Raw genomic sequence first — 12,809 nt, 5'->3', positions numbered from 1 at the left:
TGGTAACTCATATAGCGCCTGAACACAGACTTCACAATGTATGTATTAGTGCGCAACGGATTTTCATTCATGGAGAACTTTTTGAACTTTTGCAGACTTGCCTGATGAAGATCTCTTGAGATCAAAACGCATTGCAACAACTGCAATCTTTTTGTTTTGTTGTGATTAAAAGAAACTTTGACACAACAGTTTGATTATTTTAAGTTTATCTTTAGTTTAGTTTAGCTGCACAGTTTAGTGTATTTTAGTAAATCTGGTCATTTCACTGAACGCCGACAACACCAGAACCTGATGTGGTGTCCGGAGCTGGAAGATGAGGCCAGCTGGACTTGTTTCGCCTCCAAGAATTCTTGCCGCAGGAACAGGGACCAGGGCCGCTCTCATCGAGCACCGAAGAGATCCACGCATCAGTGGCATTCGCCGGAAAGACGCCGAACCTTTGCCGAAGAGGCTGGGATGAGACCTGCAGGCACAAGAGAGAATGACAGTCAGATCAGGTGGATTTCCCACAATCGAAGCCAAAACAGGTGCTCCTACCAATAGCCAACGGCCCGCTACGTTCCAGACAATAGCCGCACCACAGCCGGGACTGACAACGGGTACTTCAGGGCAACGAAGGACTTCTCCACAGGAACAAAGACCTTCACGTACTCCACAGACAGTCACATATGTTCCACAGCTTACTGCCTCTCAGCACCATGCACCTCAACCCTCTGATAAAACAGAGCCTGAAGAGGACCTTCTCCTGGAACTGCTGGGGGAACAACGGAGATCAACAGACACCACTTTACCACCAATGCAGCAGAGAACAGGACAACTCACCATCAGCACAAGAAGAGGGTGTAAGATTGTCAACGAGCCCCATCAAGCACAGGCTGGATGATAGCGGTCAGAAACATTTTCCAGAAATATCCTGACAAAAAAAGACCTGATAAGGAACTGCTTCAACTGCTGGAGATCAATCTAAAAGAAAGAAAATTGCACCAGCGTATGCTGATATTTTTATGGCTGAATGGGAGACTGGAGCTCTAAATAAATGTGACAAGAAACCTTTGCATTATTTCAGATACCTGGATCACATCTGGGGCATCTGGACACACTCGGAGGAAGACTTTGAACAGTTCCTGGACACACTGAACACACATAATCTCTCAATCAAATTAAAATCTATCCACATCAGTTGATTTTTTAGACACCTAACTTTCAAACATCTCACACACACAAAGTCTTTTTAAAAAAAAAACAGACACACATGCAACTTCTTTACATATCAAGTTATCATCCCAAGCACACATATGCTGTCTTAATCAAATCCCAACTACTCAGATTCCACAGAATTTGCACTCAGCAGTCAGACTTTAAAACTTCCACTAAGGTGTTGTTTTCAGCTTTGTCCACCAGAAGGTACTCACGCTCCTTCCTAAGGAGCTGTATCAAAGTCTTCCTTCAGATGCTGCCTCTGGTCACAACTTTTTCCTCCTCACCAGTTCAGCTGGTAAAACAGATTAAAAACAATTTTGAGACATTCCAGCAACAGTCCAGCCTCTGAAAGGATCACAGAATCATTGCTGCTTTTCAGAGGAATAAGAATTTATAGGATTATTTAGTACATGCTAAACTCAAAACATTATCTAACCCCAAAACAAGTGCTCAAGGGGAATTTTTTTCAACATAAGGAGTGGTTACAAAACAAAGTAAACAAAAATGTGTACCTGACCCGTTGTAGAGGCAGTCCCCACTCCAAAAACTGTGTATATCTGATCACATGTCAGCAAGGCGGACTGCAATATGTGGGAGAGACCGGTAACACCATCCTGGTCAGATTTACACAGCACAGGTATAACAAACCCCAAAAGGATAACCATGTTCCTCTCATTACCCACTTTGTTGGAATAATGTGAGGGCCACAGTGGTCCACAGCACAGAGGGGGAGATCTGCAAGGCTGTGGATTAACAAACTGAACACCGTTCACCCCAGAGGCCTGAATGAGAAGTTCAATTCATTTCACTTTCATTTATATAGCGCCAATTCACAACAAATGTCATGTCAAGGCACTTTACAACAAAAGTCATTTCAATATAATTATACAAACATTTCAATCAGTTAAAAGTTTTCTATGTAAGGAATCCCAGCAGAGTCACTGACGTGAGGTTGTGTCCTGATCATGCAGACTCCAACCATAGCAATCCCTCATACTGAGCAAGCATGTAGCGACAGTGGAGAGGAAAAACTCCCCTTTAACAAGGAGAAACCTCCGGCAGAACCAGAACCAGGACCAGAACCTGGCTCAGTACAAGTAGTCATCTGCCACGACTGTCTGGGGGTCTGAGAAGACAGAAGACTTAGACCATCATCTGGACCGATGTTCCCCATCCAGCAGGGGGCATTATAGTTGATAGGACACCAGACAGGGTGGAGCTTCTATGGTGAGAAAAACACTGAGGGAAAACAAGGTTATCAATCGCAATAACAGCAGAAAAAATATATCTGGAGAGTAGAATATAAAAGTAGAAGAGGGAAGAAAAGTGGTCAGACTGTCCTCCAACAGTCTAAGCCTATAGCAGCATAACTACAGAGATAACTCAGGATATCCTAAGCCATTCTAACTATAAGCTTTATCACAAAGGAAGGTTTTAAGCCTAGTTTAAGTAGCCCCACAGACTGACAGTTAACCTGGTATTTTTTTTTTCTTTAGTTTTTTCTTTTTCTTTTTTTCTGACACCTTGCCCTAGCCTTAACCTGTCCTTACCTCGCCTTCCTACCCCACTTGCCCTAACCCTATCATCCTGCCCCAACCCTGACTGACCGGGACCCTGACTTACCTGCTTTTGGTTTACTATAGTGCTCACTCTTCCTCCGGCCCCAATCCTGGATCCCTTCCTGGACACCTGCTTCTCCAAAACAGACCTTTGGGAGACTTCGGTCTCAGGCAGCATGCTGGAGGGGCCAAGATGTGATGGCCTGTGCATCCATCTTTTCTCATTTCTAACACTCTAACACTTTTTAATTATTATTAATATTGCGATTTTAAGCCAAAAAGTAAAATGGAACCATGTTTATGCTGGGAGAGAATAATTATTGTCCCCAAAAAACCCTACTTCCTTTTAAGTGCGGTCCAAATTAGTTTTTATTTTTAAACAACAAACGTTTCAGTTTGAATTTTAAGCATCAGAGGAAGCCACTCCACATTTTAATTTTATTCATATTATTTTAATGAAATAGCATGTCAAACTGATATATCTGTATTTTTACTTACTTTACTATGTATTTGACTGATAGTAATATTCTTTAAAAGTAAACTTTATTAGCAGCCAGCACGTTTGTCTCGTGGGATTGCATATGGGTGTTTTTAAAGTAGATATGATGAGTGATAATATGAACTAATATAAATGAACTCCAAATGTAAGTAAGAAAACCTTTTTGAGTGTAAAGAGCAAACCATCGACTGTATCTACGAGCTGAGCCGAACTCTCGTGACATCTCCCAAAGAAAATTACTTTTATTTCCAGCTCCATCAAACAAGGCTATTTCAGTCGCCATGTTGGAGCCAGAATACATCAGTCAGCACTCATAGCTCCAAGACAGAGAGACTCATTGTTTTTAGGGCAACCACTCTGCCAACCAGGAGCGAACTTGACAGAGGCCCTGCTGTGATTGGCCAAACTTTGGAACGTTCCCCAAGGTGGTTTTATTGGGGCATCTGATTTGCCAGTTAATAACTTGAATAACTTTAGTTAAATACCAAATGTCACAGAAAAAAAAAATATTATCAGAAAGAACATGTTAAACACCTACTCTACCATCACAGGGGGTGTACAGATTTATAGAAGTTAAATTGAAGTCTTTTTAAGACCATTTAAAATCTAATTTAAGACCATGTAGACAGAAAAGAAACATCATGTCCGGTTATCAAACACACATCTATAAATACTTAGTAATCTAAGAACATGTCAAAATGATAAAGATACATACTCAATTTTTTTTTAAGTGACAGGAAGGCACATTGCTTTGACGAGACAAAAAAGAAAGACCCAGTTACCCAGAATTTGAGACAATGTTATACTTTTTAAGGTCTTATTTAAATTAAATTAAATTAAATTAAATTGAAGACCTTTTAAGAATCTGTAGACACCTGGTCAGGTGTGTCCAGCCAGTTAAAAGCAGGAACTGGATAAAAGTGGGACATTTGAAGGAAGTGAAAGCCCTCTTTTTCTTCTCCAACCTTTAGTTTACCAGGGAAGTCCTGTTGAGATTTGGCATCTCTTTATCAAAGGAGCCCTGGGAGTGAATCAGTCACACACTCACACTGAAGGACAATTTACAGACTCCAATTAACCTACAGCATGTTTTTTTGGACTGTGGGAGGAAACCAGAGTACCCAGAGGAGACCCACACATGTATGGGGAGAACATGCAAATTCTACACAGGAAGGCCCCAGCTGGGAATCAAACCTGGAACCTTGTGATTATGAAGCAGCAGTGCTAACCACTGTGCTTTCCACCAACCTCCTCTTTCTGCTTCTTATTGGCTTAAACACACCTGGCCCAGGTGATCAGCAGGAAGCACAACAATTAAATCCAGTAAACCAGGATGGTGTTGGCCTTGAGGGATTGAGTTTGACACCTGTGGTTTAGTGGATTATTGGTCCAAAACAAGAGGAAGAGCTGCAGTCAAATCAAAGCACTGAGTCCATAATGGGTTCCAGCATAGCTGTGGGTTTTATTGATTACAAACTGCACACTCAGCGGGATCTCTCCTTTTGACTGTTGCTGCCGTGTGAGGAGCATCAGAGAGGTTTTTATTTGCAGCAGAAGAACTGCACGTCGTTGAGCGCGGTGTCATCGCCACTGCCCTGCGGCTCCTCCACGCGGCTCCTCAGCCCACAGATGGCGCCTTTGGGACACTTCCTGCTCCAGTGTCCCCACTCGCCCCACTGCAGCCCATCACCCTCCAGCTGAGCGCCGGTGCCGCTGCAGATGAATCTGTGAGAAAAGTTTTTGAATGGTGACAGATGTTCCAGTGTTTTTCTCTGTGTGTCTGTCTCTTTACTGTCCTCTCAGATGCCAACCAACTCAGCCAGATAGTTTTCCTTTCTGATTCTGGGGAGGTTCGGTGATTACAGAGTTCCCCGGCCTATTCACGTTTCAAAACTATCTGAGAGGAGCTTGAAAACTATAGTGACACTGTACAGTCACTATAGAACATTATTATTCTTTAACTTTCATTTGAGACGTTGGACATGAAAAGAAAGGTTTGGTTTGTTTTCCGACTCATGAAATGCTGGAGAGAGCGTAGGTAGTTAGAGTTTGATGCTTGACTCGTCCCAAGGTCTCCTCTGGGCGATGCGTTCACTTACTTGATGTTGTTGACGGATGTGTCGTCACCCTGGCCCTGTGCAGACTCAACGCGGAGCATAAAGGAGGCCAGGTATCCAGTTTCACAGCTCTTCACCGCAGTCCAGTCCCCCCAACTGAATAATAATAATAGATTAGATTTATACTGCACTTTTCTAGACACCCAAAGTGCTTACAGGGTGTATCCATTTACTCCACATTCATACTTGGTGATGCTAAACTACTATGTAGCCACAGCTGTCCTGGGGCAGGCTGACAGAAGCACGGCTGCCAGTGTGTGCCTACGGCCCCCCTGACCATTCAGTTCAATTCAGTTTATTTATATAGCGCTAATTCACAGCGAACGTTGTTTCAGAGCTACAGAGACGAGACACACAAACACAAAAACAGGAGGTGGGCCAGTCGACATTTCTATGGAGAGAGAAACAGAATTAACGGCAGTAATAATTATTAGGACAAACAGATATGAAAAGAGTAGAGAGAGCAGAAAAGAAATGTGGTCAGTTTGTCCTCCAGCCCAGCGGTCCCCAACCCCCGGGCCTCGGACCGGTGCCGGTCCGTGAGTCGTTTGGTACCGGGCCGAGAGAGTTGAGGCTCAGGTGTGAAATGTATAGTTTTCAGGGTTTTTATCGGTTTTCAGCGTTATTTTGTTATCGTTTTTATCGTTTACTCGGTTTTCCTGGGTCTTTTCATGTGTGTTATGAATAAATTTTCTTTTTTTCAGTACCGGTACTAGTTTTATTTTGTTGTATTTATCCGCGACACCTTAAAGGCCGGTCCATGAAAATATTGTCGGGCATAAACCGGTCCGTGGCGCAAAAAAGGTTGGGGACCGCTGCTTCAGCCTATAGCAGCAAAACTAAGATAAGAGGGTGGGCGTGATTAAATAATAATAGAATAAAAGATAGCGATGACTGTCTGTGCGATGATGTGTGAGGGTGGAGAAAGACGCTAGCATGCCCAAGGAGATAAGTCAGGATAGACTAAACACTCCCCAGGTGAGTTAGGCTTATTGGCATGCCAGCATTTGAAAAAGAGATGAGAGAGAAGAGGAGGGAAAAGAAAAAGAAGAGAAGAAAAAGGAGGCTGAGTCAGAGAGAGGATGGCAGAAATTTAAATTCCCAAGTATAAGATTTATTAAAGAGGAAAGTTTTAAGTCTAGTCTTAAAAATAGACAAGGTGTCAGCATCACAGATGAAAGTTGGGAGCTGGTTCCACAAAAGAGGAGCTTGAAAACTAAAAGCTCTGCCTTTCATTCTACTTTTAGAAACTCCAGGACCATCACCAGAAACACTCACACTCCAGTGGTGCCAACACTGGAGACAAGGAAGGTTAAATGTCTTGCCCAAGGACACAACAACATGACTAGCAAGAGTAGGATTCAAACCGCTGACCTCTTGATCATTGGACAACCTGCTCAACTACCTGAGCCACCACTGTTAATCTTCCAGTTCAACAACAAAGCTCCACCACAGGCTGAGGATGTCTGTGAGTTGTTCAGGTAGTTTGGTGTTTTTGTCAAGGTTCTTTCAGCAACAAAACATTAATATAAATTATCATTAAAAAACATACAAATAAAATAAGCAGTTCAAAAATCGAAACAAATGACTTTCAACTGTTCATAAGGTGGTGAAATGCTTTTCTGCACCCTCTCCAAATACAATAGAAAATAAATAAATAATATACTCAGTGGCTGTAGAACATTTTTGATTCAGTTTGTCAGTAAAGAAGAACACTTGGCTATTTTTGCTAACAACATATTTCAGAGTATGGTGCCAAATCAACCAATCAGTCAGCGGCTTTGTAGAGTATCTCTTAATGTAAAACCCAATCAGCTAACATGTGCACGTGTGACCAGGACACCGGAAATATAATGACACATAGCACACATTTTTTAAAATTATTATAATAAGTAATTCTCATGGGCAGTGCTAGGTGTCTTTAAGTTTAAAAGAAGTTTAAAGAAGAAAATATAGTATAAAACAAGAAACACATTAAACAGACACACCATAATACATCCACACACACACACAAGCTCACAAAAGTGCTCCACCTCTTCCTATTCCCCAGTTTAAGACACAAATAACACTTGACCCCTCATTGTATTCCATGAAAACTGGATTTTAAAACATTTTAAACAGTATATATGAAGGATGTAGGACTTGTCCACACGTATGCGGGTATATCTCTAGATATATCTCCGTTTTTAAAAAATATCCGCTTTAGGCTGAACTGTTTTATATCAAAATGATTGGGCACAGCTGTGAGCCCTTAAGCGGCCATCTTTACCCAATTAGAAACTTATTGTTTGTGGACACTAACGAAATGTCCACATATATCCCAATCTTTAGATATATCCCCTCCCCACATGTTTTAAAATACATTTCTATTTTCATGACTCCTAGATTAAAACGCCCACGTGACTACATCAGCCAATCGGAGCGATTGTTGTCTGTTCAATCACTTCTGCACTGAAAAAGCTGTGGGGCCAAAGCGGGTTTTTTTGGACTGATAAAAAGGTAGAATTCCTTTTAAACCTTATTTAAATGTTTCCACTCCCTGAGAAAACTACCCCCCTCTACAAATTTCCCTCTAGTCGGCTCACGGTGCGTTCAAGTTTAATCTGACACGGCGCTGCTTGCTCACAGCTAAAGTCTTTGATTAGGGAGAGAAAGTTGGTGTGAAACAGCCGAGCTAAGAGAAGAGCCTCCTTCATATTTGGTCCTCAGCGTGATCAAAGAGTTGGTTTGGAAAGAAAAATACTAGAGCTGTCACTTTTGGCGCGTTTTTGTTACGTTAACGCAAACACCCTTTAACGCCGTCAAGTTTTTTTGACTCCATCGTCTAAGGAGCTTGGAAAGAAAAGCGTCTGGACTTCTTTAAGTTGCTTGAAGACGTTTCACCTCTCATCTGCGAAGCTCGTTCAGTTCTAAGGCTCCATCAATCACACATCAAAAGAATCAACTTTGTCCTGCAGCAGCTGCTTGTGAGCGAGTAACTCCTGCTCCTCCCTACTCTGCCTAGTAACAACAGACGTGCAACTTGAAGAGAGAGAGAGAGAAAGAGAGAAAGAGAGGACTCTGAGAGCCGTTTTAATGCTATGGACACTTGACTCGAAGCATCTTCTTGGCGCATTCACAAGGCAAACATGGAGAACGGAGAATTATTAACGGCAAGTTTATAAGCCGTGTCATGTATTTTCAGCCCTCCCTCCAAAAGCAGGCACACAGACAGCCCTTTAGTTTTGTTAGTGAAGTTGGAGTCCTAGAGAACAGCAATAAAATGTTAAAATCAAAGTAGTTATAACCTTATTGCACTGTGCAGGCGAGTTTGTTGCTTCTTACACTCTACACATAGTGATATTTTAACATAGATATGTATTCATTTCTTACTTCATTTTTACTTAAAGAGATTATTTGGATCACCTTGTATTTTCATCAATGTGGGTTAAACACAGTGGTGGTGAGTTAGTTTAAGTTGAAAAGATTCAGTAAGTGAACTTTGAATGATCAGTGATTTTGTTGCACATGCTCAGCTGTTTTCAGCTCTTCATTTTATCTGTATGCTTGAAACGTTACATTATATTGTGGTAGTCGACTATGTGGTGTTTCATTCTGCTCAATTACTAATCTGATTTTGCTCTTTGGCTTGAATTTTACATCTTCTTTCATATTTTTCAGAGTTTTTTTTATGTTTAATTGTTTTAATACAAAATGTGAAACTGATAAATATATTTTAAATGTACATTTTTAACAATAAAAAAAATATAAAAATTTGCCATTAATTTGAGATTGATCATGAGTTAATTACAAACAAAATCCGACTAATCGTGATTAAAAATTGTAATCACCTGACAGCCCCCCAAAATACAGATATTTGGACTATTTAGAAGTATATTTGGAAAGTGTTAGTATGAGCCCAACCAACAAGTGTTCATTCTCTTGCCTAGCAACCATGCATGCTGAGTGATGTAATGGTATTAAAATATCTCTGGTTGTGATGTAAATATCCTTCTTGCCCCATCCACATGAAAACGAAGATCCAAAGGTTTTAAAAATCTCCACATTGGCCGCAGATTTTAGATTTCTCTGTTTGTTTGATGATGAATTTCTCCGTTTTTGTGTGGATGAAAGAGCAAAACAGAAAAAAATGTTTGCGTTTATCAAATATCCCCATATATACCCGGAGTTGTGGGGACAGGACCTTATTTATTTTCTTGCCCTGTTTATGTGTGTGACCCATTGACTGTATATAGGAGCTGGACCCAGTCAGCGTGACGCCGCCGTGATCCACATTGAAAGTGCCTGCTGGCTGCAAGAAGAAAAAAACCCTCGTGATTGGCAGAGTGAAATAAAAGGGCGACTGAAAAGGCTTCATTCGAGAAGTAAGTCATTTTCTATGGATGACGTCACACTCACTCACTCCAATTCTTTTATACAGTCAATGGTGTGACCGACGGCTCATGGTTCAGATGACGCTGCTGCCTCACCTCCCCACAGAAGATTGCACTGTGGTCTGCTGTTTGCTGCTGGGGTCAAAACAGTACAAGCGTATCCCGTTAACAGCCGTGTCGTCTCCAGAGCCTTGTTGAGCCTCCACCTAAGACAGAGCCACAGGGAGAACCACAGGAAGTTCATCATGGTTGGTGTTCGTTAGACAGCACTTTCTCATACATCACAAACAGATCACAAAACATGGACGCATCATGCACTGAGCTTTGATGACACAGAGTGTGGACAAGTTAGCAGCGACAGCAACAGTTAAATCTGTTTCATAAAACCCTGAATCAGCAGAACCTGTTGAGATGGAAGATTTGTATCATGCTCAGAACTTCTCAAACCACAACTCTAGAGTCAAGTGAAATATCAAAGACCTTGTTACTAAGTCTTTTGTTCAGCTACCTGGATTTACGCAGTAGTTATTGGCAAGTTGAGCTGGCAGAGGGTGCTTGTCCAATAACTGCATGCACACTGTAGACAAGAGGCTGTGGCAGTTTAAGCTGATGACGTTTAGACTTTGTAACAATGGCTACCTTTGAGAGACTGATAGAGCAGGTCCTCAACAACTAAGGCTGTCACCTTTAGCGCACTAAAGACAGTATCACAGACAGCTCTCACCCTGGCTTTAAGTTGTTTAAACTGCTGCCCTCTGATAGGTGCTACAGGTGTTTGAGAACAAAATCAAATAGACTTAAAAATAGCTTTTTTCCTAAAGCTATTGCCACCCTGAACTCCCACATGGAGTAAATTATTTATCCATTTACTTATTTATCCATTTTCTATTTTTTCCATTTTTATTCATCTATCTATTTTTCTAATTTATGTCATCTTTGCTAATTGTAAATTAAGTGTGTCTGTGTATGTATTTATATCACATAAATATATTTATCTACCATGTATTATACATATCCCCCCATGGACCCACCACCCGCAGGGGGGACCATAAGGAAACGGTGCAATGTGGTTTGGGCAGTGGTCGAAGGCAGGAGCCCCAATGGCTCAAACCACGGCACAGGAACTGGCTTTTAGCATCACTTCTTTGGGGGTGTGGTGGAGCCTGAGCTTGTGCAGGAGGCTGGAAGGTACCGGCTAGATATAGTCGGGCTTGCCACTCTGGAGTTGCCACGGTGAGAGGCACTTCGCCTTCTGGCGGGGGGACAGGTCTACGACTGTTATTTCAGCCTACGGGCTGAGCAGTAGTTCAGAGTACTTCTTGGAGTCTCTCGGAGGGGTGCTGGAAAGTACTCCTTCGGGGGACTCTATTGTCCTACTGGGACACTTCAACACTCACTTGGGTAACGACAGTAACACCTGGAAGGGAGTAACTGGGAGGAAGAGATGTCCTCATGGAAACTTGTCAAGCTGGACTGCGACTGAACTCGGCCAGATCTAACCTATTGGCCTAATAATCCAATGAAAAAATTGGACACCCTTTTCCACTCTACCACTGGATTTTTAACAAATGCTTCCTCAAATCTCCCCACCATTCCTTTATTCCTCACTAAAACGGACTTCGTTATTCACTCAACGAAAAATGTACTTGTTACTGTTAATTTCTCCTTTGTCTCTCGCCTCCTTATGTAAGCTAGCTTTTGTTGTTTCATCCACTATTGAACAAAACCAGTTCTGCAAACCTGATCATGGTAACAGCCCCTCACTTGGTTCTCGGCCCTTTCAGTCAATGCAACCACAGACTGGGATGACTTACAAATTTTTTTAGGTTGGGTACTTTAGTTTGAAAGGCAGATTTTAAAACTTTTTTAAATGATATATTTTTAAAAAAAATGCTGTGACATGGTTTAAGAATTTAATTATTTTAAATTGTATTATTATATCGTGGACATGTTAATGTTGATGTCTGTCCTGATTGTTTCAATTTTATTTACTTTTTACTTGTACTTAATTTTCTTTTGTTCGCTTTATCAGAAGAAGTTTATCTCAACATGCTATGAGATAAGAATTATTCGCCATTATTCGCCAATGAAAACACAATAACCCTTTTTAATAACCCATATGTACAGACATAAAAAAACCATTTCTTATGTACCAATCCTCTTCTTACACATTTTGAGTACCATGGAACAGAGTAACGTGGTACATGTAACATGTACCACGTTATTACCATTAATAAGAAGGTTACCAACATCAGCTTGAAGAGCGGTTTGAGCAGGTGTTGCTATAGATAAACCATTACCAGACACATTAGAGCAGGAGTGAATCCTCTTCACCACTCACCTTGATGCTGAAGCCAACAGCGTAAGAGCCTACAGGACACATCTCCGTGACACCCCAGTCCCCCCACTGTGTGCTGTATGGTACATAAAGCTGGTAGAGGGTAGTGGTATGTCCTGGCACCACGTGCACCCACGACAGCAGCAGCAGGTATGTGGTGCTCAGACTCAGACGCAGCATCTGTGCGGTTTATGGACAAGAGCAAAGCGGGAAGGATAACGAACAGAAAAATTATGTCTCTAACAGGTCTCTTGACGTGGACACATGAAGCAGAGCTCCCTAATATGTGGACATAAACACTTACGCAATATTTGTATATCTGTGTCATCAGTATTGCTAATCTGTAACTAAAGCTGCCCCACTCGAGGGGCACACATCAAGTCTCCTGTGAGTATTTTTTAACAGCATTTAGCTCACACATTTATCTGACGCTTTACTGCCAGTCAGGTGTAAGATTTTAAAGGTTACTTGTAGCAGTTTGGAGTTATCAAAGGGAAAAAGGGGGTGGCTGTAGAGAGACAAATGCTTATTAACCAGTTCTTCCCCTTTCTACTCTTACTTAGTAGACCTTTTTTTTGTTTTCACTTTTTCTGTCCAGAGTTGGGAATTTTCATTTTGCAGAAATGCCAAGCAGGGTCTGCATTACCACTGTAGCTCTTTTGTAGTGCCATGTGGCAAGAGGCCTGAACCATTTGACTTCAGCTGTTTGGTGGCCAGAGCCAC

The 12,809-nt window shown here is 41.6% G+C and overlaps 1 protein-coding gene across 1 annotated transcript; it reads right to left on the bottom strand.

Moving 5' to 3' along the window:
• Positions 1-4,692: 4,692 nt before the first annotated feature.
• On the bottom strand, positions 4,693-12,346 carry LOC120728023 (vitelline membrane outer layer protein 1-like). The gene is made up of 4 exons (XM_040022687.1): positions 12,090-12,346; positions 9,845-9,954; positions 5,358-5,471; positions 4,693-4,983 (listed from the first exon to the last, which is right to left on the bottom strand). The coding sequence occupies exons 1-4, from the start codon at positions 12,264-12,266 to the stop codon at positions 4,800-4,802; spliced, it is 585 nt and encodes a 194-aa protein (XP_039878621.1). The 5' UTR covers positions 12,267-12,346; the 3' UTR covers positions 4,693-4,799.
• Between the last annotated feature and the right edge of the window lie 463 nt (positions 12,347-12,809).

This window comes from Simochromis diagramma, unplaced genomic scaffold (genome assembly GCF_900408965.1).
Source record: "Simochromis diagramma unplaced genomic scaffold, fSimDia1.1 OVJJ01000308.1, whole genome shotgun sequence".
Lineage (NCBI taxonomy): Eukaryota > Metazoa > Chordata > Actinopteri > Cichliformes > Cichlidae > Simochromis > Simochromis diagramma.
The sequence above is the reverse complement of the archived record's forward strand: the minus strand, read 5'-3'. Positions and strand labels throughout refer to the sequence as shown.